This window comes from Miscanthus floridulus, chromosome 12, assembly GCF_019320115.1.
Source record: "Miscanthus floridulus cultivar M001 chromosome 12, ASM1932011v1, whole genome shotgun sequence".
Classification (NCBI taxonomy): domain Eukaryota; kingdom Viridiplantae; phylum Streptophyta; class Magnoliopsida; order Poales; family Poaceae; genus Miscanthus; species Miscanthus floridulus.
The window spans coordinates 53702014-53727498 of record NC_089591.1 but is presented as its reverse complement, the minus strand read 5'-3'; the positions used below and the strand labels follow the sequence as shown (position 1 = coordinate 53727498).

Sequence of the window (25485 nt, the reverse complement as noted above, 5' to 3'; positions counted from 1 at the left end):
GAAACATACTTATGAAACACTTGAAAAAACACCTAAATAACATTTGAAAATTATTGTAAACATACGAAACATCAAAATAAAACACTTACAACATATGTGTGAAACATATGCAATATCCAGAAAAACACACTTGCAACATACGTCTTTAAACATAGATGGAACATTAGGAACAGGCACTTGCAACATACGTGTACAATCATTGCAACATATGCAACATTCCGATCTACTTTTTCATCATCCATCTGAAACACTGCTTTTCAAAGATAATAAGAAAAATGCTTTGAGCATGCACTTGTTTTTTTCATGATCATGCCGTAGCCTATTTTCATTAAGAGGACAAGAAAGTTTTAGTTACACGACATCGACAAGTCCTAGCTATTCCAAACCAGCTTGCAAGACGCTAGCGTTTAGAACCAACCGAGAATGTCGATGAGCTAGAGCTAGACCCTAGCAGCCACAACACATACAAAGGGCTATACGATAGTAGAATCTGTGACCGTGGTACAACGACAAGGTAAAGCATGCACTTGTTTCGGTGCACGTATTACAAACTCATCGACATGCAAAGCGTACGAACATACCGAGTAGATATTGTCATGTTTGTTTGGCTGATAAGTCATGGCTAAAAGTACTGTTGGTTAATTTATTGGCTTATAAGCTAAGTGGACATGGCGACGCTTGTCTTAAAGCATCAACTCCAGGACTTAAAATCCACTGACCAACAAGGAGAGACCCTCGTCACTGCGCCTTCTTCTTAGCTTCTTTGGCGCGGCCCTTGGCGCGGATGCTGATGGACCTGTTTAGGAACATCCTGTCGGCGATAGGCTCGGGCACAAGGGAGATGAGGAGCCACACCAGTGCGTGCCCCCAGTACGGCGTGCACCGCGGCTCGTACCCGATGTAGCGGACGGCGGCGCGGGCATACGTCTCCGGCGACGGTGCCAGGAAGGTGGGTTTCCTGATGGACGCCAACTTCGTCGCCACCTGTATGGGTACCTGGATCAAAGAACAACATACATACAGATTCCAAGACTTATTTCTTTCTCACACAAAAAAAAGAAGATTCAGGACTTTCAGTAGCTACTGCACTCATGGCAAAAGAGTTCAGCTAGCATGCTTTAAGTCATGGGGGAATGTATGGAGGCAAGGCAGATAGCATAGTAGATATGATGGCTCCATATAACAGCATTCATGACACCAACAGCGAGCATAAATGTTTCTTCTTCGTCAGCCTGTTCGCTTGTTGGTTTTAGCCAGCCCAAATCAGTCAGCCAATAGTATTTTTCTCTCACAATAAACCAGCACCAACCAGCTCAAACCAGCCTAGAAACCAACCAGCGAACAGGCCGCGTGTCACGGTTAGGCTGTGTTTAATTGGAGCAGTTGGATGTTTCAAAGGGCAGATGTACTAGTGGTTTCATTTAATTTCTATCCAATAAATATGCATTATGCAAATCGGTTTCTTATTGAGGCCATCTGACAACGGCTTCTGCAAGTATTGATACGTACCCACAATCCAGTGTATCGAGCTTCACTTGTACCATGCATAACTTATATTCCTTCTGTTCATTTTTATAAAGCATTTTTCTAATTATCCAAGTTCATGATTTGACCAAGAATTAGTCAAATAAATGAAAGTTATGTGCCATAAAATCAATGTTAATATTAGATCCGTACTTTAAATCACTTGTTAATGATTAGTATGTCTTATAAAAATGGATTATTGTGTATGAGAATGTGGAAAGACCGCGTGGTAACTTATGTGCATTCAAGCATTCCATAGCGAGAAGGGATACCGACGGAGGAGTGCAAAATTAATGCTTTGCATAAAACAATTTAGACGGATTAAATGGAGACTTTAACATATTTTAAACATTTTTAGCAGTTAGTAAACTGAGCGCATTGCCATCGAAAAGCCATTAATTCACAGAGTTGATATTATTTGGTTTGTATTTAACATCACTTGGTAATTATTATAATTTTATAACTACTCATAATATTGCAGAAAAAATTCGGTCAAAATACATATTATTGAAAATAAATAAACGGCAAGAATATCCCAATGTTACTGTTTGGATAGATTCAACGAAGAAATTGAAAAGGGTTACTTATGTACATTTTGAACTTTTTTAGCAGTTTGGTAAAGTGAGAATGCATTGTGTAAATAAAAAGCAGTTAGTTCACACCTGGCATTGTACGTCTATGCCTTTGCTCTTGTATTCGACATATAGGCACCTCGAAAATTGGTCGACATAGCTGCCAAATAAAAAAAAATAAGTAGTCTCATCACTTGTTCTCAAAAAAAAAATTGTACAATCTGCTGGAAATAGTCTAGCAGAGTTACCGTAATCTTTTTATTGTATTTTTAGCTTGGGTGTTAGTTGTAGACAGTTCCAGTTTATAAACAACGTCGAGTTTCTTTAATCTTCATTATAATCACGAGAACACAATAATCGACACAGAAAACACAAGAGACTAATTTGATGGTAAATGATCAATTCTACTGTAAATTCCACACTTTCGTAAAAAGAGTATGACTGACAACAGTAAATTATTCCTATTATTGCATAGTAATCTAGTGCTTCCATATGAGTATATGACCCCAACAAATCGTTAGTTTTAGAAAAATGATATCCCGACAATTATATATACTTTACCCAAATTAAACAAGCTCAGCAGCCCGAATGTGCTCTAATAATAAGCTTACGGCAACTGTAGACAGTGCCTAAGAGCAACCATAATATATATGGACTGGGTAGTCTATATCGATAGCTTTTATGTCAGTGGGCTATAGCTATGGACTGTTGCCATAGATGTGACAATGAACCAAACAGCTACCGAAAAAACTTATGGCACGATGAACTTTTGACGTGGACAAGTTTTGATCACCAACCAAACAGTGTCGTAAATGGACCAAAATATGGGGCCTACTAATAATCCATAAATAACACACGCCCGTTCTCCTCGACTCTCGTCTTGCAAAGTCGTGACTCCGCCCGCAAACTGCTGCCTCCGCCGCCGCTCGTTGCTCCCTCTACACCTCGCCTCTTCTCCATGTAGATCGGACTGCCACTGCCTTGAATCAGACTCGAGCTTCTTCTTCGTATGGGGTGCGGACGCCCGGTAAGGTCGGGACAGCGACCTCGTCGGGGCGCGGAGGCCCGGGGCGGTGACCTCGCCGGGGCGCAGACGCCCAGGATGGCGACCTTGCCGGGGCGCGGACGCCCGGGACAGCGACCTTGCCGGGGCACGGACGTCCAGGACGGCGACCTCACCGATGGCGGCCTCGCTGGGCGCGCGGATGCCCGCGGCGTCAACCTCGCTGTGGCGCGCTTGGATACCTGCGACGGCGACCTCGCTGAACACGCCTTCTGGCTTGCCATCGACGCTAGATCTGCCGTGCAGGGGGCGACGGAGCTGTTGGCTAGAACCGAGGGAGAACTGGAGTAGCAGATAAAATGATTTTTTGTCCATAAGACTATGGTAACTTTAGCTAGCTATAGACCACTCTATTACCAAATCCATAATATTTTAGAGAGCTGGTAGAAAATATTTTAATCCTATGGACTACTCTTATAACTCTACTGTGGTTGCTCTTATCTTTCCGGTGTATTTTGAAGTTATTAGTTATGTTCACTTAACCAAAGCAAAATATTTACGAAATTATGGTCGTTTTAGCATTCAAAGTAAGTCCCATAAAGAATGTCGTCGTGCTAGCTAGGTGAGTCCCATGCCTATAGGAATAAATATCACCAATAACATTACGTATGAGCATGTTTTTAGGTGAGGCCGCGTTTAGTTCCAAACTTAAATTTTTAAAAAGTGTTATAGTAGTCATCACATCGAATCCTACGATACGTGTATGGAGCATTAAATATAGATGAAAAAAACTAATTGTACAGTTTAGGTCGGAAATCACGAGACGACGTTTTAAAGCCTAATTGAATCCTATGATTAAACATTAATTGCCAAATAAAAACGAAAGTGCTAAATTCCAAAATTCGGCCAACTAAACGGGGCTCAAAAAGTTATAGTGGTGAGTAATCAATTGCCGTCAATTGCCGTGTTGACCATTGTGGCTGTACCAGTGATAGGACATACTGTACGATGAATGTTCATTTACTCTGCACCAGATATAATAATTATTATAAGGTTGTAGGGGTGTGCATGTTATTTTGCTTCATCCTTAATATACGCTATATACAAATCCTAAAAGAACAGTAATTTTGGGACGGAGGGAAATATGCTTTTAGCCACACTACATCACGAGATGGGCGCAGAATTGTAGTCCGTACATCATTTCCAATCTATCCATGTTTGAAGTCATGTTCACTTATAGCCACTACATCACGAGATGGACACATACCGACAATTTCTCAAATAAGCTAAGCAGCCGAAGTTCTCCAATGGCCAAGCTCATGGAATTCTAGACCGTGCATCATTTCCAATCTATCATGTTTCACGTTATGTTTGAAGTTATGTTCACTTAAAAGTTAAAACAAAGACCTTAAGTTTTAACCTCAGGATTCTTCCATCACTACTGTTAAATCGTAAATCTATGAAGCAGCTCTGAAGCACACAAAACACAGGGAGCGAGGAGCACTGGCTACTTACGCCTTGGTGGCGACGTAGACGGTGTAGAGCGGGTCGGACGGCATGATGGCAGAGGCGCCGGAGCCCATGTTCACGATGGCTCCACGCCCGCGTTCCAGCATGCCGGGGAGCACGGCGTGCGTCACCCGCGTGACGGCCTCGACGTTGAGCCGTATCAGGCTTAGCGCCAGCGCCTCGTCCACCTCGTGGAAGTAGCGCGCGTACGGGTACGACCTGCCGACGTTGTTCACGAGCACGCCCACGTCGAGGCCCCGGAGAAACTCCCCGAGCGCGTCCACCTTCGTGGCGGCATCGTCGGCGGCGAAGTCGAGGACGAAGGTGCGGACCTGGGTGCCCGGGTGCCTGGCTCTGAGGTCGGCCGAGACGGCGTCGAGCTTGTCGGGGTTCCGGCCGACGAGGACGATCCCGAGGTCGGCCACGGCGAGGCGGAACGCGAGCGCGCGGCCGATGCCGTCCGTGGCGCCCGTGATGACGGCCCAGGCGCCGTAGCGGCGGCGCAACGGCTTCGCCGGGCGGAGGAACGCCGCGTATAGCCACAGCGCGAGGCGCGCCGTGGCGCGCGCCGACACGAAGAGCCCCAGCGCTGCGAGCGCCAGCGCCCACGCGGGCTGCGCGTGCACGCAGGCCATGGAGACTAGCTCAGCAGATGCTTCTGCTGCGCGCTGTATGCCGTATGCGAACGGGGTTTGACGACGGCTCCAGATATAACCCGAGAAAGCACGTACAAGCAGTCAAGCACCCCATTGCACGGATACGTGAGGTTGGCCACGTATCCCGTATGATACGCTTGGGAGGATACGCGGATACGTATCCGTGAAGTATGGCAAGAAAAATAATTGCAAAAAAAGATCGGATATCCATGCGATTTGATGAATGACCATACGTATCCGCCACGGACACCCGCCTAGACGCCTGCTGCATGATTGGCTTCTAGTAATTTTATTATTTATTATACATTAAAAATAGATATATAATGTATCCACGTATCAGGTTTTTTTAAAAAAATGATGTATCTCTGTATCCGTATCTATCCGATACCTATACACGTATCCGTATCCATGCTGCATCCCATCGTGAGCTGGGCCACCAGGACAACCTTTAAATTGTGGAGTAAATTGTGGGCAGGTGGTGCGGTTTCGGTTGTTGAATGTCGATGCATTGAAAAAACTGTGGGCAGGTGGTGCGGTTTCGGTTGTTGAATGTCGATGCATTGAAAAAACTTGGTTGTGGAAATATCACAAATGGCACGCAGAGCACACAGAAATCTTTTGTTGTCTCAACGTTCCATGGATGGAAGAAACAAGATTGTCAAAATCTTACAGATGGTAGGCACACAGAAACCTTTTGCTTTCTCGAAGTTGTATATGTCAAAATCTCACAGACGGCAGGCGGAACACACAGAAATCTTTTGCTTTCTCGAACACAGATTCAACAATATATTGCAAGCACATGTAATTCTTGCTTTCTCGAACACAGATTCAACAATATTTTTGCAAGCACATGTACTTCGTGCAAGCAATAGAGCTCTATGCCGTGTGGAGGAAGAAGATCGTTCAATTGAACGGTGGGAGAACAGACGGTCCCGATTGCACACGTATTCAAATTTCAACATAAGTATACATACTATTAAGAAACAAATATAATTTTTTGTCTACTTGGGTTCAAAAAGAAAATAGAAATACCCTCAAAGAAACTTGAGCATTTGGAACAATCGTTTAAACCTGTCTTACGCTTAAACACTCGTTCAGAGCAAAAACTATCTTCCTGCACTCTTCTGCTTGGGTTTCTTGATGTCCCTCTACACCTCTTTGCTCTTGGAACTAGCTGATGCACTGGCCTCTTCCTGCAATACTACAGCCTGTTCGGGAGGCCGTATCGTATCGTGGATTATTTACTGCTGGCTAGTTTGGTGTGAGAGAAAAACACTGTTCCCGACTAGAAATTTACGATCGTTTACGAGCAAGCGAACAGGATGCTAGTTTAAAGCTGTCTTCCGCTTGCACACTCGTTTAAAGCTGCCTCTTACTGCAACACTCGTTTAAAGCTGGCTCCGCTTAAACACTCGTTCAGAACCAAAACTACCTTCCTGCGCTCTTCTGCTTGGGTTTCTTGGTGTCCCTCTTGGAACTAGTTGACGCACTGGCCTCTTCCTCAGCCTTCTGCTCAGACTCCAGCACAGCCAGCTGAACATAATGCACAAGTGAGCCAATATATACTACAGCTCCGAATATTCTTTGCTTCATACCAGAGAAAATAGCACAGCACAGTTACCTCGTCAAGTGTCGACTTCAGTTCCTTGTATCGAGTTTTGGCAAGATCAAAACCATCTTTGCGGAGCTCCTGCCATTGGATGTACGGGATTACATACAACACATTTTCTTAAGGATGATATAGTAACTGACTAATGATGGAAATTCAAGAGACCGAAACTAACCTTTCCAGTGTGTTGAGTGTGCTCATAGGCAGCCATTTGCCAGTACATATTTGTCCTCTTGTAGAAATCTCTCAGTGATTCTCCAGGCTTTCAGAATAAACCAAAGAAAATATAAGTAAAACAATGTTTTGGTTTTGTTAACTGCAGGTAACGAGTGGTTGGCCATGATTTCTTCGAGAACAAACATATGATGATATGAAGGACAAGAGCCAGCTAATGAAAAGGAAAGCAACAAATCTTAAAGTGACAAAATAAACAAAACTAAGTACAACATTACCACTGGAGTCCTTTGAGAATCAGAAAGGCCAAGGATGACCCTGATTTGTTCTATCCGAGCACGCTTCTCTTTTCTACACATGGTCTTACTTTCACCCTTCAGCAGAGACACAGCACTGGACACGTTCTTCACAGAATCTTCATCAGACTACACAGGCATGTGAGGATCACAGATAAATAACCATATGCTAACTGTAGTCACTAATGGAAAAGGACACACCTACGGAATGTCCAAGTATCAAGCTGGACTAACTCATAAGAAGTCAACTAGGAGTCTAGGACAGGAGCATTCCTAACCACAAATATTTCTGCTACCAACAGCCACCTCCTTTTATCTAATTTTTAGAAGCTACTGTTAGTTTTGACATATGGAAAAAATGCATGAATGCAACACTTTTAAGTCCAGTTAGATACTGTAGATGAATTGCTCTTTAGCTACACAATCTTAGCAAGGCACAGACACCTAAACTCAATCTAATACAGCGGGTTCGAAAGTACCAGAAGTTTTGGTTTCAGACAAAATTGCCGGAACATGGAAAATAAGATCCCTTTGCTTTCAAATAATATTCTGATAAAATATGTTTTATAAGATGTTAAATCTAAGACCTGACTTATTGATAATAATTTGTAACCCAGATTACCACAGCAAGATTTTGTCCAGTACAAATCCAGGATCGAATTGGGATCCACAGAAGCAGGGTACGAGAACTAAAGTACTAGTACATACCTCTTCTTCATCTTCATCTGTCTGGCTAGCATCCCCCTCTTCATTTTCATCATCATCAGCCTCATCATCATCATATCATCCTCTTCCTCAGAAATTTCTAACCATTCAGATTCTGAGGCCTGAATAAAAAGGATAGTAATGATGACTTCCCCACAAACAGTAATGGTTGTAATATGACGAGAAGTTAATTTGTTTGTCTGGTATTTCGATTGAAATATATAATAATGTTAATTAACACTAAAATAGCAAAAAGAGATCCAGTTTCTCACTGACCGATATGATACACTTCCACTCATCAAGTTTGCTAAGGTTACGTGAATATAGATCATCAAGAGTAATTTCTCTATCTTTCACTTCCATCATTCCTCCATACAAGTAGAACATATCTTTCCCTACGGCCATGCATGCATTGATACGACCACTGGGCTTCACTGCCTGATGTACCAAAAGTCAATGAGCAACAGAAGTGTCACTAAAATGCAAATGTAAAGATCGAAATAAACCTCCAACGATGCTTCTTGTGCTGTTGAATCAGAGAGAACATCAATACTTCTGCTTGAGCCATCTTTAGTGATATTCAGATTCTTGATCAACTGATTTGAAACTCCATTGACTTCAGGTTGTCCTTCAATAGCTTGTTCTAAGTCCTCCATGACCTCATCACCCTCATTATCAATAACATTAGCTTCTACATCATTCGTTGATTCTTTTCTTTTGATATTCCTTGCCTGTGCATGGAAACCAGCATTAAATATGCACATTTTCAACAGCAATAAACTTAGCACGTGCTTTAAGCAAAATATAAAACATATGCACATTTTCAACAGCTAGAGCCTGTACAGTAAACTTAGTCTTGCTTTTTCAAATACCAGAATAAATTTCTGTAAAATACTTGATACAATGAATTTCTATCTACATCTTTAGATTCACCAACCATGATTAATGGGATGGCTAGGAATCACCTTGCTTTTATCAGGCTTGTCTTTCCTGAGCTCTAGTGGATACCTGAGATATTCAAGGGGAACAATTGATTCAGCATACAAACAGAATACACAAACTAAACAAGGAAGCATAACCTTTCAGGTCTAGGCTCCAATCACATTTAAATTGTGGACAGAGAAGTATTCTACATATGTCCAAAATAGTTATGTTATCTAGAGAACTACAAGAAGATTGCAAGGGATGTTCAACCCAAGGTGCTGAATGAATAAAAAATATACAAATCAGTTGCAAAGGATTACTATTTTCAAATAGAACTATAACAGTTCGTGTGTTTTGATTTAACAATGATCCGAGTTCATCAAAATATCCAGCCATATATTAGTGTTGGTATGAGCTAAAAAGCAGCAGTAGTACTGTAGTGATCATATACAACTGAAGAAGGAATAGCCTCAAAAAAAAAGAAGAAAAAAGTTGGTATATAACTATATTAACTATATTTACTTTAACGAAAATCAAATTGCACAAATCTGCATTAATGATGCTAAGAGGATCGCACCAACGGTGGTTATCCAATTGGAAACCATACAGTTCATTCATGAACATGCTCATAATGACATCACCTACAAACCAAGACAGGAGAATGGTAAGTATAGTTTGAAAAGATATATTGTCATGTGCGGGCGCATGTACACCAGGCGCCGGAGGGCCCGCGACGTACGTAGGGCTGCGGAACAAGCCGCATGCGCGGGGAGCGCGCACGGTGACTCTCAGGGCCAGGCCACCACCAGTGGCTAAGTTAGGAAAGATAGCGTAGCTTTCTATTTTTAGTTCCTAAATTCCGGGAGCATTTAGCTCTGATCGGTTGAGGTCGGTGGCCATATATTCCTGTAACCGCACATTGGTTAAGCAAGAAAGATTATTATCCCATCCAATCTCTCTCTCTCTCTCTCTCTCTATATATATATATATATATATGAAAGCCTACGGCAGAGGGGCAAAACCTCGCCGAAGAAGACGGACCGAGGCTACGATCTCCGTAGCCGAGGGCCAGCTACCCTAGGGCTCGACGCCCTTGACAACCTGGTTTCACGATCCCAGCGATCCTCGCCGTCTCGCTCCACCTCGCCGACTTCTGCCGCCGCGCCAACCAACCCCTCGTCCCCATCCACCGCGTCCTCCTGCATCCACGCCATGGGTGATCAGGGCGACCTCAAGACCACCGTGGAGTCGCTCGCTGCAGCTGTCACAGCCCTGCAGGCCACAGCGGAGGCCAACGCCAAGGCGATCGCTGCCTTGTCCTCCGATCGTTTGTCATCCTCGGGCACCAAGCCGGCCTCCGGCGAACACCACAACGACCGGCCGCCGAAGTTCCAGAAGATGGATTTCCCGCGCTATGATGGCAAGTCTGACCCTTTGATCTTTCTCAATCGCTGCGACTCCTATTTTCATCAGCAGCGAATCATGGAGGAAGAGAAGGTGTGGATGGCATCCTATAACCTGGAGGATGGCGCCCAGTTGTGGTACTACCAAGTCCAGCAGGACACGGGGACCCCTTCCTGGCGCCACTTCAAGGAGCTCCTCCATCTTCGCTACGTTCCGCCCCTCCGCTCCAACCCCCTCAGCGAGCTCGCCGCGTGCCACCGCACGGGGACCGTGGAGGAGTACTAGGACCGGTTCCAGGCGCTGTTGCCTCGCGCTGGCCGCCTGGACGAAGTGCAGCGCATCCAGTTGTTCACGGCAGGGCTCCAGCCTCCCTTGAGCCACGACGTGGAGATCCACAACCCTCAGTCGCTGGCGGCGGCCATGAGCCTTGCCCACAAGATCGAGCTGCGGAACAGCTACGTCGCGCCGGCCATGCGTGCGCCCCTACGCGATCCTCAGCGCGATCGCCCTCTTTTTCCAGCACCAGCGGCGCGCCTCGCTCTGCCGGCACCCACGGCCGAGAAGACCGCGCCGACCACGATCACGGTGGAAGGTCGGCCCGTCAAGCGGCTGACACAGGTGGAGCAGGAGGAGCGCCGCCGCCTTGGCCTATGCTACAACTGCGATGAGAAGTACGGCCGTGGGCACAACCGCGTCTGCAAGCTGTTGTTCCTCCTCGACAGCGTAGTGGAAGAAGATGACGCCGACGACGACGCAGCGGGGGATGCGACACCAAGCACGGAGACGTCGGTCTTCTCCTTGCACGCGGTCGCGGGCGTGCCGATCTGCGACACGATGCAGATCAAGGTGTCACTGGGAGAAGAACCGCGCCTGATGATACCCCGACCGCAGGTCCAGCTTGGAGAAGAACCGCGCGCCGTGGAGCTCATCGAGGAGTTCGTCAACGACGGGGATGGGGAACGCATCCTTGACGGTGAGAGCGTTCAGGGTCCGATAGTCGACGTAGAATCGCCATGAGCCGTCCGCTTTCTTGACAAGGATGACCGGCGAGGAGAACGCTGAGTCGCTGCGGCGGACGATGCCCTGCTCGATCATGGCAGCGCACTGCCGCTCTAGTTCATCTTTGTGGGCCGCCGGGTACCGGTACGGGCGGACTGCTACTGGCGGCGCGCCCGGCTGGAGGACGATGCCGTGGTCGCGGGCGCGCTTGGGGGGCAGTCCCGTGGGCTCAGCGAAGACATCCCCGAAGGAGGCCAGCAGCTCATCGAGGAGGGACTCGCTGGCCATCGCGGCGCAGAGCCCCGACGCACTAGGCGTCGACACACCCATCCAGCAGAAGTCGCGCCCATGGCGCGTGAAGGACATGGTGCACTCAGCGAAGTCCCAGACGATCGGTCCCAGGTGGCCATCCACTGAGTTCCCAGAACCAGATTGTACCCTGCAAGTGGCATGACAAATAGATCGACGTGGAAGTCAGTGTTGTCGATGGTGACCGGCGTGTTCCGGATCACGCCGGGGCAGGCAACCTTCTCGCCATTGGCCACGGTCGCTGTGAGGCATGGGCGGGGCTGGACAGGCAGCCCAGTACGCAGCGTCTCCGCCTCGGCGATGAAGTTGTGGGTGGAGCCACTGTCGGGGAGCGCGATGAGGGTGGTGGCGCCCAGCGACACCTTGATCTGCATCATGTCGCAGATCGGCACGCCCGCGACCGTGTGCAAGGAGAAGACCGGCGTCTCCGTGCTTGATGTCGCATCTCCCGCTGCGTCGTCGTCAGCGTCATCTTCTTCCACTACGCTGTCGAGGAGGAACAACCGCTTGCAGACGCGGTTGTGCCCACGGCCGTACTTCTCGTCGCAGTTGTAGCATAGGCCAAGGAGGCGGCGCTCCTCCTGCTCCACCTGTGTCAGCCGCTTGACGGGCCAGCCTTCCACCGTGATCGTGGCCGGCGCGGTCTTCTCGGCCGTGGGTGCCGGCAGAGCGAGGCGCGCCGCTGGTGCTGGAAAAAGAGGGCGATCGCGCTAAGGATCATGTAGGGGCGCACGCGTGGCCGGCGCGACGTAGCTGTTCCGCAGCTCGATCTTGCGTGCGAGGCTCATGGCCGTCGCCAGCGACTGAGGGTTGTGAATCTCCACGTCGTGGTTCAAGGGAGGCTAGAGCCCCGCCGTGAACAGCTGGACGCGCTGCACTTCGTCCAGGCGGCCGGCGCGAGGCAACAGCGCCTGGAACCGGTCCTGGTACTCCTCCATGGTCCCCGTGCGGTGGCACGCGGCGAGCTCGCTGAGGAGGTTGGAGCGGAGGGGCGGACCGTAGCGAAGATGGAGGAGCTCCTTGAAGTGGCGCCAGGAAGGGGTCCCCGTGTCCTGCTGGACTTGGTAGTACCACAACTGGGCGCCATCCTCCAGGTTATAGGATGCCATCCACACCTTCTCTTCCTCCATGATTCGCTGCTGATGAAAATAGGAGTCGCAGCGATTGAGAAAGATCAAAGGGTCAGACTTGCCATCATAGCGCGGGAAATCCATCTTCTGGAACTTCGGCGGCCGGTCGTTGTGGTGTTCGCCGGAGGCCGGCTTGGTGTCCGAGGAGGACGAACGATCGGAGGACAAGGCAGCAATCGCCTTGGCGTTGGCCTCCGCTGTGGCCTGCAGGGCTGTGATAGCTGCAGCGAGCGACTCCACGGTGGTCTTGAGGTCGCCCTGATCACCCATGGCGTGGATGCAGGAGGACGCGGTGGATGGGGACGAGGGGTTGGTTGGCGCGGCGGCAGAAGTCGGCGAGGTGGAGCGAGACGGCGAGGATCGCTGGGATCGTGATACCAGGTTGTCAAGGGCGTCGAGCCCTAGGGTAGCTGGCCCTCGGCTACGGAGATCGTAGCCTCGGTCCGTCTTCTCCGGCGAGGTTTTGCCCCTCTGCCGTAGGCTTTCATATATATATAGAGAGAGAGAGATTGGATGGGATAATAATCTTTCTTGCTTAACTAATGTGCGGTTACAGGAATATATGGCCACCGACCTCAACCGATCAGAGCTAAATGCTCCCGGAATTTAGGAACTAAAAATAGAAAGCTACGCTATCTTTCCTAACTTAGCCACTGGTGGTGGCCTGGCCCTGCGAGTCACCGTGCGCACTCCCCGTGCGTGCGGCTTGTTCCGCAGCCCTGCGTACGTCGCGGGCCCTCCGACGCCTGGTGTACATGCGCCCGCACATGACATTGATAATGTGGGTTTCGGGATTGCCTGTACCTGAACACATTTTTCTGTCCATATTGTACCTCGTCAATGTCGTTCAATTTGCTCCTCAACTGAAATCCCTCAGCTCTCAGGCGGCACTTGGAAGAAGGCGTGAAATGATAGACCTTCCAAGAATCGTCATTTCGTCACTACCCTGGCCGAAGTAGCCACGGTCGCGTGCGCGTGATGCCGGCCGGTGGCACACCATCAGCAAACATAACCCCACCCCACCCGGCAACCGCGCACCACCAACGCCCAGCGAGAGCAGACAGACACCCTCACTCCCGCGCTATATCTGCAAGCCCCTCGAACCTGCAGGCAACAACGAGCTCACACCGTGCGCATCTGCAGCAGCAGCAGCAGCCAGGTCCCGCCGCGAGACCAGACCACGCCCCGCGGAGCTGGAAGCACCAGCCAGGCCACCTCATCGTCATTTCCATGGCCGGACAAGCGGCGTGGAGCGCGCACGACGCGCAGCCCGCGTGGGCTCTGCTGGCGCCGCTCGCGACGCTGGGGCTGCTGCTGTGCGCGCGCGCCGCGGCGCGCCTGGCGCTGTGGCTGTACGCGGCGTTCCTGCGCCCCGCGAGGCCGCTGCGCCGGCGCTACGGCACGTGGGCCGTCGTCACGGGCGCCACCGACGGCATCGGCCGCGCGCTCGCGTTCCGCCTGGCCGCGGCGGACCTCGGGCTCGTCCTCGTGGGCCGCAGCCCCGACAAGCTCGCCGCCGTCTCGGCCGAGGTCGGGGCCAGGCACCCCGGCGCGCAGGTCCGCACCTTCGTGCTCGACTTCGCCGGCGACGACCTCGCCGCGAAGGTGGACGCGCTTGGGGAGTTCCTCGCGGAGCTCGACGTCGGCGTGCTCGTGAACAACGCCGGCGCGTGCTACCCGTACGCGCGCTACTTCCACGAGGTGGACGAGGCGCTCGTGCGGAACCTGGTACGGCTCAACGTCGACGCCGTCACGCGGGTGACGCATGCCGTGCTCCCCGGCATGGTGCGACGCGGGCGGGGCGCGGTGGTGAACATCGGCTCCGGCGCCTCCGCCATTCTGCCGTCCGACCCGCTCTACACAGTCTACGCCGCCACCAAGGCGTGAGTGCCTCTACCGTTATGCCTATCAACTCTTCAATTTCTTCTGTAGTTGTTTGAAATTTTGAGTCGTATCTGTGCACCTTCACATAGTTAATTCTTCAGGAGAAATGTAGAGTTTTTTGCTCGGAAAGGAGAAATCGAGAGGTTGAACTTGCTTTCTGAACACAGATGAGGCAAAAATTTCACTTCGAGGCCTTGTTTAGATCGTAAATTTTTGCAATCTGGACACTGTAGCATGTTTCGTTTGTATTTGACAAACTTTGTTCGATCATGGACTAACTAGGCTCAAAAGATTCGTCTCGTGATTTACAACCAAACTGTGCAATTAGTTACTTTTTTTACCTATATTTAATGCTCCATACATGCGTCCAAAAATTGATATGATGAAGAAAGAGTGAAATAACTTAGAACTTTGAGGCAATCTAAACAAGGCCCGAACATGCATGGATAATCACGAACAAGGTAATAGGAAAAAGAGAAGAAAAAATAATCTTATAATTAATTACTAGAAATGCACAACGCAAGTCTACAAAATCATATAGTTGATCAATTCTAGTCGCTCAGAGTGGTAAAACTATCAGTAAGTTTCAGCTCTAGTGATATCGGTTTTGAAATAAACTACGAAGTGCATGGGCGGACCTACAGTTATGTCCGGGTATTCCCGGGCATACCCAACATTTTTTATAAAAATTTTAGTAGTTCTTAAAGGTATATACATGTACAATATAGTTAAGGTCTTAAAATTACGACTCTTCACTATTTTTTGTCTGTAATTCGCATCTAACTGAAAAGCAGCCCACAGGCCACACCTAACCGGACGGCACAATGGCCCATCTGGCCTTCCCACTCCCTAATCTCCAATTCCCCACTTCCCAAACCCATCAGGAGGCTACCGTAGGGGTAGGGCAGCCAGCAGCTTGGAACGTTCGAGTTCGACGGATGCGGAATCGCGCTGCGCCGCTGCCAGGCCGCCCGCCCGCTCGGCCGCTCGCGGCGCCGGTGCCCCCCGTCCCCCCTGTCGCCCCGCTCCCCCCGGCAGCTGCAGAGCCAGAGCTGCTCGCTCGGCACGACCCGAGCCGCAGGAGCCGACGAGCTCGACTCTCCAGTACCTCGATTTGATTTTTTCGTTCAGAGGTAATCAAAATTCAAATTCCTTTGGCCTTTGCTATGTTCAGAGGTAATCAAAATTTAAATGTCTTGGCTCTTGTGAACTTTTTATGTTGTTCATCTAAATATTTTTTTGGCATGGGCATACCCTACTCTAAAATTCTGGGTCCGCCATTGACGGAGTGACACAAACACTACTTAAAAAAAGTTTGTGTTTTGAAATAAACTACGGAGTGGCACAAACACTACTTTTAAAAAAAAGTTTGCAGCGCTGCCTCTTTTTTTGGGGCGGGCGGCTCTATATTAAGCCGCCCTTACAAATAGTGTCCAAACGAGCCGCATCTACAAATCTATTTGTAGGGGCTGCTGGTGTTATGGCCCGATTTGTAAGGCCTACAAATCGGATTTGTAGGGTTGAGCCGCTCGTACATATAGACGCCGAATAGTAAAAATTAAGCGCTAAAATTCGAATTTTTTCATACGACCACGGATGAAAAATGATTAAAATAAAAGTTGTAGATCTCGAAAAGTTATGAAACTTTGTTGTTTACAACTTTTTCATTTGAAATCGTTTACTGCTTCAAAATGTTGTTTAAAATTTAATTTTAGAAAATTGTCGAAGAAATCTAATTTCTTTTTTTAATTTCTGGCTAAAACGTGTAACTAGTCTTTCTCCCTTATACTAACTTCAAATTTGATGATTTTTTTTAAATTTTTCTAAAATCGTGCTCTATCAATTTATTGTGTCCTTGCAGCTATTATTTTGTCCATCTTTTCATATGACCGTGTTTTATCTATTTAAATTTTGAATTTCAGAAAATGATAACTTCAAATGTCATTTTGAAACATTAAATAATTTCAGCTGAAAAAGTCATGAATATAAAAGTTATAGAAATCATTAAGATCTACAACTTTTATTTTGGTTATTTGTTCATTCAACATAGTGGTAGTAACAATGTTCGCAAATTTTACATATCCCTCGGAAAGTAATAGAACTTGGTAGTTGACATCTTTTTTATTTGAATTCATTTTGTAAGGAAATTACGTTTGAATTTCTAAACATTTGAAATTTAAATTTTATAAATGACTCAGATGGAGAAATAACCAAAATAAAAGTTGTAGATCTCAAAAGTTATGAAACTTTGTGGCTGGCAACTTTTTGATTTGAAATCATCTTGTCAAGTAAAACTACGTTTGAATTTCTAAAAAATTGAAAATTGAATTTTTTAAATGACCTCGGATGGACAAGCAGCAGAAACGAAAGTTGTAGATCTCGAAAAGTTATAAAACTTTGTAGTTGACAACTTTTTGATTTGAAATCATCTTGCCAAGGAAAACTACGTTTGAGTTTCTAAAATTTAAAATTTGAATTAATTAAACGACCTCGGATGGATGAACAGCAAAATGAAAGTTATAAATCTCGAAAAGTTATGAAACTTTGTAGTTGATAACTTTTTAATTTGAAATTATCTTGTCAAGTAAAACTACGTTTGAATTTCTTAAATTTGAAATTTAAATTTTATAAACGACCTCGGATGGAGAAACTACCAAAATAAAAGTTGTAGAGCTCGAAAAGTTATGAAACTTTGTGGTTGACAACTTTTTCATGTGATATCTTTTAGGGTCTCAAACAATTAATTTAAACTCAGTTTAGTATAATACATGGGGAACCAAAATCTAATATAGAAACAAGGGAGTGTGAGGTGCAGTGGTAGAGGAAGGTATGCGCTAAGGGGAGGTCACGGGTTTGAATCCCCACAGCTGCAATGTGCGCGAAAATGGCGCGACTTGCTATTTTTTCGCTACTTTTTGTGCCCAAAATCGTAATTTCTGGAGAGAGAAAATTATAGAAGCGGCTGGCAAAACCGTCTCTACAAATGGTCTTCAGCCGCCCCTATAAAAACTTACTTTAGTAGTGAAATAGATTCATGAAACCAATATGACCTTTTAGTGATAGGACTATTTGCTGATACATGTTCAGTAATTTACATCAGTTATTACATCGTACGAGGCGTGGCGGCCCTCCTTTTCGGCCTGTTTGATGGTTGGTTTCTGGGCTGATAAGCCCGGCTGGTGCTGGTTTGTTGTGAGAGAAAAACACTGTTGGCTGACTGATAAGCCCTGACTGAAACAAACAAGCGAATAGGCTGTTTGTGGGGCTCGCCGATGAAGCACGTGGCGCGGTGGGTAGGCATAGCTTGCTGCTGGAGAAGGCAGGCACGACGACGGGGCAACATGTTCTTCTCTAACTCCGGCGGACCTTATATGGGCGTGCTCGATCTGAGCACCAGGCATTCTGTTTCTGCCTCGGGAGTTAGGTGCGGTGGGGTCATGACAGTCATAGAGGAGGAATTGTGGAGGGAACCGCGAGCATAGAGCCTGTAAGCACAGAGGCCAGGGACGGACAAGGAGCCGCAGAGGGGCGAAGGAGGAAGAAGAGAGAAGGAGACTAAGGTTAATTTGGTCCATTGAAAATTGTGTCGCCCTGCAGCTGGGCCCAAAGTCACGCAAGATGTAGAGCAAGGCATATTTTATGAAGCAGCAAAATTATAATGGTATATTTCGTAATAGATAAATTATAATGGTATTTTTTAGAACCATAGAAGTTGTAATGGCACCTTTCGGGTTTAGAGCGGTGGCAGCGCGGTCGGAAGGTTCGAGCCCTGCCTTTTTTTTTTTTGACCGGCTGGGCAACAGACGGTGGGAGAGGGATGGAGAAAAAGTGCGCTGTACAGTAGCGGGCGACGTGGCTTCGTAAGGACCGATTTTGGTATACACAAATAAGGTTTATGGTAGCTATGTGTTTACTGATGTTTACATTCTACCTTTTTTAAAAAAAAAAATAGCAGCAGCACTGCTCCTAACTATGAACAAAACGTTGCTCGTTTGTACCTTCATCGTCATATAATGGGACTGTTGCCAAAATGCATGCCACTAAAAAGTACAATTTTGGGATGATCACATGGAAGCACCAAGTTTTTTTTTATTCATGAGATTTCAAATTTGTTTAATTTTTAGTCAATTTTTTGATACAGTCTGGTCAACACAACGTAAACATTCAAAACTCATTCGTTGCAAGTTGCAACGAGGTACTTGGATATTTCAACTTTTGTAGTCGTGCATTGCCATTCTTCCATGGAAATTTGCTACACCTGGAAACACCGACCAGCCCTACCACTGGCTATCCCTCTCTATGTTTTCGAGAAATTAAGCTAAAAGGTGTTCATTTAAGTTTGTTCCTGTAGCATTGTCTCTAAGAACATCTTCAATAGACTCTCTGTGTAACTTTTTATTTTATTTTAAAAGTCAAACTCATAGACTCTAAAATCTAAACTATTCTCCATATCTTCCGCTCTCCAAAATTACCCACCTGGCTCTCACTTATGGATAGGCTACATCACCCTCTAAATTCAATACAAGATAGTTTCTCATAAATTTCTTTATACAAGAAAAATTATGTTAAATCATTGGAGCATAGAGAACAAAACTTAGAGAGTTCGTTGGAGACACAAGAGCTATAGAGAATATTTATGTGATGGCTCTCCAAATACTTTATATATGTGTGTTGCTTCATGCACGAATATGAGGCGAAAAAACTTTCCATATTTTTAAACAGCTGTGATTTACTACCTAATTATTAACATTGAACAAATGTTTTGTAACTATTTGGCTTTGATTTACCAGCTATATCGACCAATTTTCAAGATGCCTCTATGTCGAGTACAGGAGCAAAGGCATTGACGTGCAATGCCAGGTATTAACTATTCTTTTTTATTGTGAAAAAACATTTCTCCTAATTAATTGTATTTAGTAGAAGGGAAGCCTCCTATATAACAGTATAAGAATAAGAACATGATTTACTCATGCTGTCCTGAGTGAGACTCGTACCGGAGTGCGATGGGTCCGGGCGCATGTTTCAGCTGATGGTTCCAACTTCCAGCTGTTGTTGATATGCATCTTTAGCTGGAGATTAAACCCTTTATTTATTACAACTCATCAGAAACCTTTCGACCGCACCAAAGAAAGACAGTCGTCATACGTCACACAAGAAAACAATGGAACAACGGCGCAGGCACGCGTGAAACTATAGGACAAGCAAGGTTGCCATGAATTTTATTATTTTTCTTTCAAAAAGCAACAGATAAGAAATCACTTGGGTGTAAATTAACAGGGAAAGGAGACTTACAACAACAACAATATATAACAAATAAAAAATTAAGACACCCACATGAAAGAAGCAACATCAAGACAACACAACAAAATTTACCAATGTATCCACCAAAACACTGATAGCAAACCCCCCCCCCCCCCCCCCACATGCCACAACAGTAAGCTCGGGCGAGAGGGGTGTTCGGTGGTGATTGTATTAAAAAGAAAAATGCTATCCATAAGTGTCGCCAACGAAAAACGTAGAATCAAGCACAAGTTTTTCAACTGAATCCTCCCTACCCACCCACCCACACACACAATAAGTGGAGGAGAGTGGCCTCATGGCAAAGCCTCCAACAAGGTACATGCAACCAAATATGTCAGCATTGCCAACCTCAATAAGAAGTAGAGTCTTTGTCCAAGAACCACCATACCATCTCACCTCAAAAACCCTCGCACCCCCGCCATGCCGAGAGCTACCATTGGCACACCAAACATGTCATTGCATAGCGAGACAAGACATCAAAGAAGTGGTTGTAACAACCTATTGCCAATAGGAGGAAGTTGCTACACGAACCAGGGCACAAACATGCATGACCTGACGCCACAACACCGAACCATTGGGTCTGCCACCCTCCCATGAAATGCCAAACATAGCGGGCCACCAAACCTTGATGTCACACCAAGCCAATAGCATCGCCATTGCCACAACACATGGCCATTCAAACAAGCCCAAGTTAATGCCATAAGCACTCATCATGGGCAACCTAGCAATGTGTGTCCATATGCTAGTTGTCACCATCACAACCACAACACATGCATGTTTAGTCGTTGTCACTCCAGCGTGCATGGATGAAAGCCAAACTAGTAGGCATTAGCCCACCATAGACACCGCCAAAGGAAATACTGTAGCACCACAAAAATGCTCGCACCCGCCGAATCATCTTCCATACTCATCGCCATTGCCATCGCTTAGCCCCACTAGGAAAAAAGGTGCTACTGCCACAATGAACTGGACATTACCATGCGAGAGCGTCTATGGCTAGTTGTTGTTGTCGTACCAACCACCTTCCAAACCTAATCATTGTCGCACCGGTATCCAATGTCCGTAAGTATATCAGCCTTCGCCGACCACCACAACATGCCCAGCCTATCGCTCCATACTCACCTCCGCAATCAACCTTCATTGTCATTGGTTTGCCATCTCCGCAAGCACACTACCACACAATGCCCCTACCATGACATCAATGGCTCTGGTAGCCACCGCCTGCCATGCTAGCTAGAGGGTTACATGACTTCTGCAACACAAAGTCAATTCAAGTCTTTTGAACTTTGTTGCCATGCACAAGTAACTACTGAGCATGTCTTGATATGATGTTCTATGATATGCATGTTACATACATATACAATGTGCAGGTACCAATGTTAGTGGCCACGAAGATGGCATCCATCAAGACTTCCTCCTTCTTTGTGCCATCCCCCGATACATATGCCCACACGGCTATTCGCTACATCGGGTACGAACCGCGGTGCACACCATACTGGACACATGCACTATTGTGGCTCCTCTTCTCCCTTGTGCCTGAACCCATCGCTGACAAGATGATCCTCAACGTAGCACTAGATGTTCGCACCAAGGGGTGGGCCAAAGATGCCAAGAGGAAGACACATTAGCAACAATGAGGGCCTCAAGATTACTCATACCATCTATATAGCATGTCACTGTAGTAGTATCGAGGACCTCAATATTGGTCACATAGTTAGCAAGTCCTGGAATTGATGCCTTTATTAAGCCTCTATAATGAGGGGTTTCTTCCATATACATTTACATTGTAGTGTGTTGGTGTAAGAATGTTATTCCATCTTGCGTCATAGAAGAAATAATCTAGGTATGGGCCATATGGTAATCTTTCGTCTTGTATTCAACTTGGTAGATCATCAAGTGTATCTGCATGACTATTGGCATGGGTAAACATGAACATTTCACAACACTTCTCTATTTTTCCAATCTATTCAAGCTTGTGTAAATGTAACACAATACTTTATCTCCCGACCTAACCCATTTCTCAATAGTAGCCTAGATTTTTCCACTATATAAGCAACTTTTTACCCATTTACCCTCTAGCAACAACTCTAGCGTGTAAAGTAATCCAAAGCCACCATCGCCACCGCTAAAATACCTCTTGCTTCGTTGCAAAGCTAAGGCAAAGGCATGCCCAACTAAATGCTCATCTCCCCGCCCTAGCTAGTGGGTTTTGGTGATAAAATAACAAAACTGTTAAAAGGAAGTTCCCATGGTATTGGATCATGTGGCATTTCCAAAGTTTTGGATATGTCGTTGTGGATGATTAGGGGCGGATCCATAGGAGGGACTGGGGGCTGCAGCCCCCCTCATGAGCCTAACTTCTCCATTAAATCAATGTTATACTTAGCCTCAAATAACCATTAATCTCTAGCTCTAGCCCTGTGGATGATTAGAGGTGATGCTCTGATGGTGGTAATTTGGGCCACTAAGTTTTGACATATTAGACTAGACAATCATCAAGGACATGGACTGAAGATGTAAAATGTTATTAGGGGCTCTAAGTTTACTCTAGTGTATCTTTCTTATGCACAAACTTGAACATAAGTGGAGATGTAATTTCTCTCTCGATTTAATAGAATCTCTTCCTTTTTCTTAAAAAAATTAAGTATGACTCTAGGCTAACATAAAATACTCCTACTGTACTATAAATTAGTACTTCAAAGACAAGTAGAGGGTATTTTAAGAGGCTGATTCTAGGCTATTCGGCTTATGGTTTCTGCTGCTGATAAGGCGGCTGATGCTGTTTTATTGTGAGAGAAAAATATTGTACCATGGCTGATAAGTTCAAGCGAACAGGTCAAGAAAAGCTGTTTAGAAGCAAACTTAAGAAATTTGTTTGATCTATTTCTCATTTTAGGTGTTCATTTTTAATTGTTTGGGGTTCGATGAGGGCTCCATCTAAATGATATATAAACTAAAATTGAATTTGCAAATTGTAGTTAAAATTATGAAAGGTGCCCCAAGAAATACTCCTTTTTTCAAACCTCGCAAGGATTTTATTCGTTGAGAATAGTTAGATAGTTTATCGCAAAAGCGAGAATAAAACTAGGGGGCTCATCGTCCTAGATACAATTTTGTTTCTCTACCATAGCTCCCTTTGCCAACTCATGCGCCGCATGATTTGCGTCCCTACTGCAATGCTTGGTACCGCTCCATATCGTAGCACATTCATCATATACATCAGCTGCAAAAGTTCATGAGAAGCTTTCATCCTTCGTGGTCTCAACCACCTCCATACAGTCCGACTGGATGATCAACCGATTACATCCTATGTGCTGAGCTAGTATCAATCCTTCCTTTAAAGCGTAAGCCTCAGTCATTGGCGCATCCACAACATGAGGTAGAAAACTGTGTAGCCACTAACACACCCCGTGAGCTATCTCTGATGATGACGCCCACGCTTCCATAACCCACATCTTCATCAAAACTTGCATCAATGTGTGGCAGAACCGCCTAATCTAATGCCTCACATGAGTGCTTGTCTTCCATTAGACACTAAGCACTCGAGGGAGAACACTAAATTACTCGGTTCTATCGGGCACACCCTAGGGGAGAACCCAAAAATCCACATTTTCGCCATTAGGATCACAAATGAGAGAAATAAGCTTACATCATTTAACCATTTCTTACATCACTTTTAATACACATCAGAGTATAATAGTTATTGTTATAACAGCGAAATATAATCATATTATCTGAGTTATGAACAATTTAATTGAATAGCGGAATATAAACATATGATCAGAATTATAGCAGAAAATAATTATCTAGCCATGGCACGATGAATCATTGATATGTAAATTATGACAACAGATTGCAATACTTTCATTCATAAAACATTTAGTGAGAGTTATAAATAAAAACTATGATCGCATCGTAAAGGAATCCTCGTTGAGCCCACCAGGAGGAATCCACACATAAGGGTCAGCTCTAGCATCCACCTGTTACCTGCAACAGGGGGAATAAAACCCTGAGTACTCAATTATACTCAGCAAGACTTACCCGATAGGAGAAAAGAAAAGACTCCAAGGATATGCAAGGCTATCTGGCTTGTGGGTTTATTGCATTTGCAGGAAGCGTTACTAAGCGTGCGTCTGAAAGCATCTAGGCCCCTAGTTGGGTTTCGGTGATTAATGACAATACATGATTACTGTGACTAACGTGTGTTTTGCAGAAACAATTGAGTTAGGTCACGATAATGGAGATCGATTGGGTAATCATGGTTGTCATGCCACTACGATGAAAATCATTTCAGTTTTCAAAGGATGGACGACAAGGTTAAGGATGGACTAGTTCTAAGTGTCGATTGGAGTTGGAGAGACACTTAGAGTAGTTTAGGACTTTATTTTTTGTTTGGCCATACTATTAAGGGGGGTATGAATGGGTAGCTTGACCTAGGTAAGACTAGTGAGTTAGGTGTGGTGCACACTTGTTAAAACTAGCACTAGGTAGCTCCATAATAGCCCTTTGATCTAATAGAGCAAACTTCATTCACATATGTTCAAGAGTTGGAAGTGAATGGAGGGTCAAATACTGATCGGATGCTGGCTCCGGTGTGATCGGACGCTAGCTAGAGTCCGATCAGTTCATTTGACTAAGGTGAAATCGTCTGGAAGTGACCGGACGCTGTGAGGTCATGGTACCGGACGCTGAGGGCCAACGTCCGGTCGACTCCAGTAAGGTCCCAAAGAGGGAGAATCCAGATCGGACGCGTCCGGTCAATGCTGACTAGACGCTGATCAGATTTCGATTACTGACCGGACGCTGCTCAGTAAGTGACCAGACTCTGGAGGTCCAGCATCCGGTCGACATCAGTAAGGTTCCAGTGAGGGGAAAACATGACCGGACGCGTTCGGTCAGCGTTGATTGGACACTGCCAGCGTTCGGTCAACTCATAACCACTGGAGCTCAGGGTATATTGACTGGTGCATCTAGTCAACATGACCAGAGCGTCCGGTCACCCCGCAGAGGCACATAACGGTTCGTTTTTCAGCCGGTGTTATAAATACCACCTCCGCTCGTGTGTGGGGGTACTTTTGCTCATTCCAACAGCTGAGAAACACCTTAGAGAGTGCCAAAAAGAGCAAGGTCCTAGTGAGGTGATTGAGATTTGGGAATCCCAAAGAGAGCCCTCATTAGTGAAGATCAAGAGTAGCAAAGTGTGCATCCACCTTCTCATTAGGCTTGTCGTGGTCAAGTGAGAGTTCGTGCTTGTTACTCTTGGTGATCGCCATCACCTAGATGGCTTGGTGGTGATTGGGAGTTCGGTGATCACCCAGCAGAGCTTGTGAGTGACCCAACTCACGTTGTGAGCGGTTGTGGGTGATTCACCGCGACGGAGAGTCGAAGAATCAACCCGTAGAGAGCACTTGATCCTTGCGCGGATCAAAGAGGAGCTACACCCTTGCGCGGGTGCTCCAATGAGGACTAGTGGGGAGTGGCGACTC

General features: G+C 46.1%; 4 protein-coding genes and 1 pseudogene across 5 annotated transcripts; 2 read left to right on the top strand and 3 right to left on the bottom strand.

Annotated features, from left to right (window-relative positions):
* Window positions 1–268: 268 nt before the first annotated feature.
* LOC136497839 (very-long-chain 3-oxoacyl-CoA reductase 1-like) lies at window positions 269–5299 on the bottom strand. Of its 2 annotated transcripts, XM_066493709.1 has the most exons (3): window positions 4615–5299; window positions 2187–2256; window positions 269–996 (listed from the first exon to the last, which is right to left on the bottom strand). In XM_066493709.1, exons 1-3 carry the CDS (start codon window positions 5241–5243, stop codon window positions 739–741), a joined length of 957 nt encoding a protein of 318 aa, XP_066349806.1. In that variant the 5' UTR covers window positions 5244–5299; the 3' UTR covers window positions 269–738. The 2 variants fall into 2 exon arrangements, with proteins under 2 accessions (XP_066349806.1, XP_066349805.1); XM_066493708.1 differs by lacking the exons at window positions 269–996; window positions 2187–2256 and adding an exon at window positions 2273–3441.
* Window positions 5300–6283: 984 nt separating this feature from the next.
* On the bottom strand, window positions 6284–10186 carry LOC136495898 (uncharacterized; annotated as a pseudogene).
* LOC136495897 (uncharacterized) lies at window positions 10185–10661 on the top strand. The gene has a single exon (XM_066491692.1). The coding sequence runs from the start codon at window positions 10185–10187 to the stop codon at window positions 10659–10661; it is 477 nt and encodes a 158-aa protein (XP_066347789.1).
* Window positions 10662–12526: 1865 nt separating this feature from the next.
* LOC136495896 (uncharacterized) lies at window positions 12527–13084 on the bottom strand. The gene has a single exon (XM_066491691.1). The coding sequence runs from the start codon at window positions 13082–13084 to the stop codon at window positions 12527–12529; it is 558 nt and encodes a 185-aa protein (XP_066347788.1).
* An 870-nt stretch (window positions 13085–13954) lies between these two features.
* Window positions 13955–21852, top strand: LOC136498040 (very-long-chain 3-oxoacyl-CoA reductase 1-like). The gene is made up of 3 exons (XM_066493975.1): window positions 13955–14697; window positions 19489–19558; window positions 21370–21852. The coding sequence occupies exons 1-3, from the start codon at window positions 14045–14047 to the stop codon at window positions 21625–21627; spliced, it is 981 nt and encodes a 326-aa protein (XP_066350072.1). The 5' UTR covers window positions 13955–14044; the 3' UTR covers window positions 21628–21852.
* The last annotated feature ends 3633 nt before the right edge of the window (window positions 21853–25485 follow it).

Bases quoted from the DNA above. Each gene is read 5' to 3' on its own strand.
- LOC136497839 (XM_066493708.1), bottom strand. From the start codon at position 5,243: ATGGCCTGCGTGCACGCGCAGCCCGCGTGGGCGCTGGCGCTCGCAGCG. The intron at 3,442-4,614 runs GTAAGTAGCCAG...CTGCTACTCCAG, and splicing joins GTCTACGTCGCCACCAAGGC to TTCTCCCTCGGTTCTAGCCA.
- LOC136495897 (XM_066491692.1), top strand. From the start codon at position 10,185: ATGGGTGATCAGGGCGACCTCAAGACCACCGTGGAGTCGCTCGCTGCA.
- LOC136495896 (XM_066491691.1), bottom strand. From the start codon at position 13,084: ATGGGTGATCAGGGCGACCTCAAGACCACCGTGGAGTCGCTCGCTGCA.
- LOC136498040 (XM_066493975.1), top strand. From the start codon at position 14,045: ATGGCCGGACAAGCGGCGTGGAGCGCGCACGACGCGCAGCCCGCGTGG. The intron at 14,698-19,488 runs GTGAGTGCCTCT...TTGATTTACCAG, and splicing joins GTCTACGCCGCCACCAAGGC to CTATATCGACCAATTTTCAA. The intron at 19,559-21,369 runs GTATTAACTATT...TACAATGTGCAG, and splicing joins GCATTGACGTGCAATGCCAG to GTACCAATGTTAGTGGCCAC.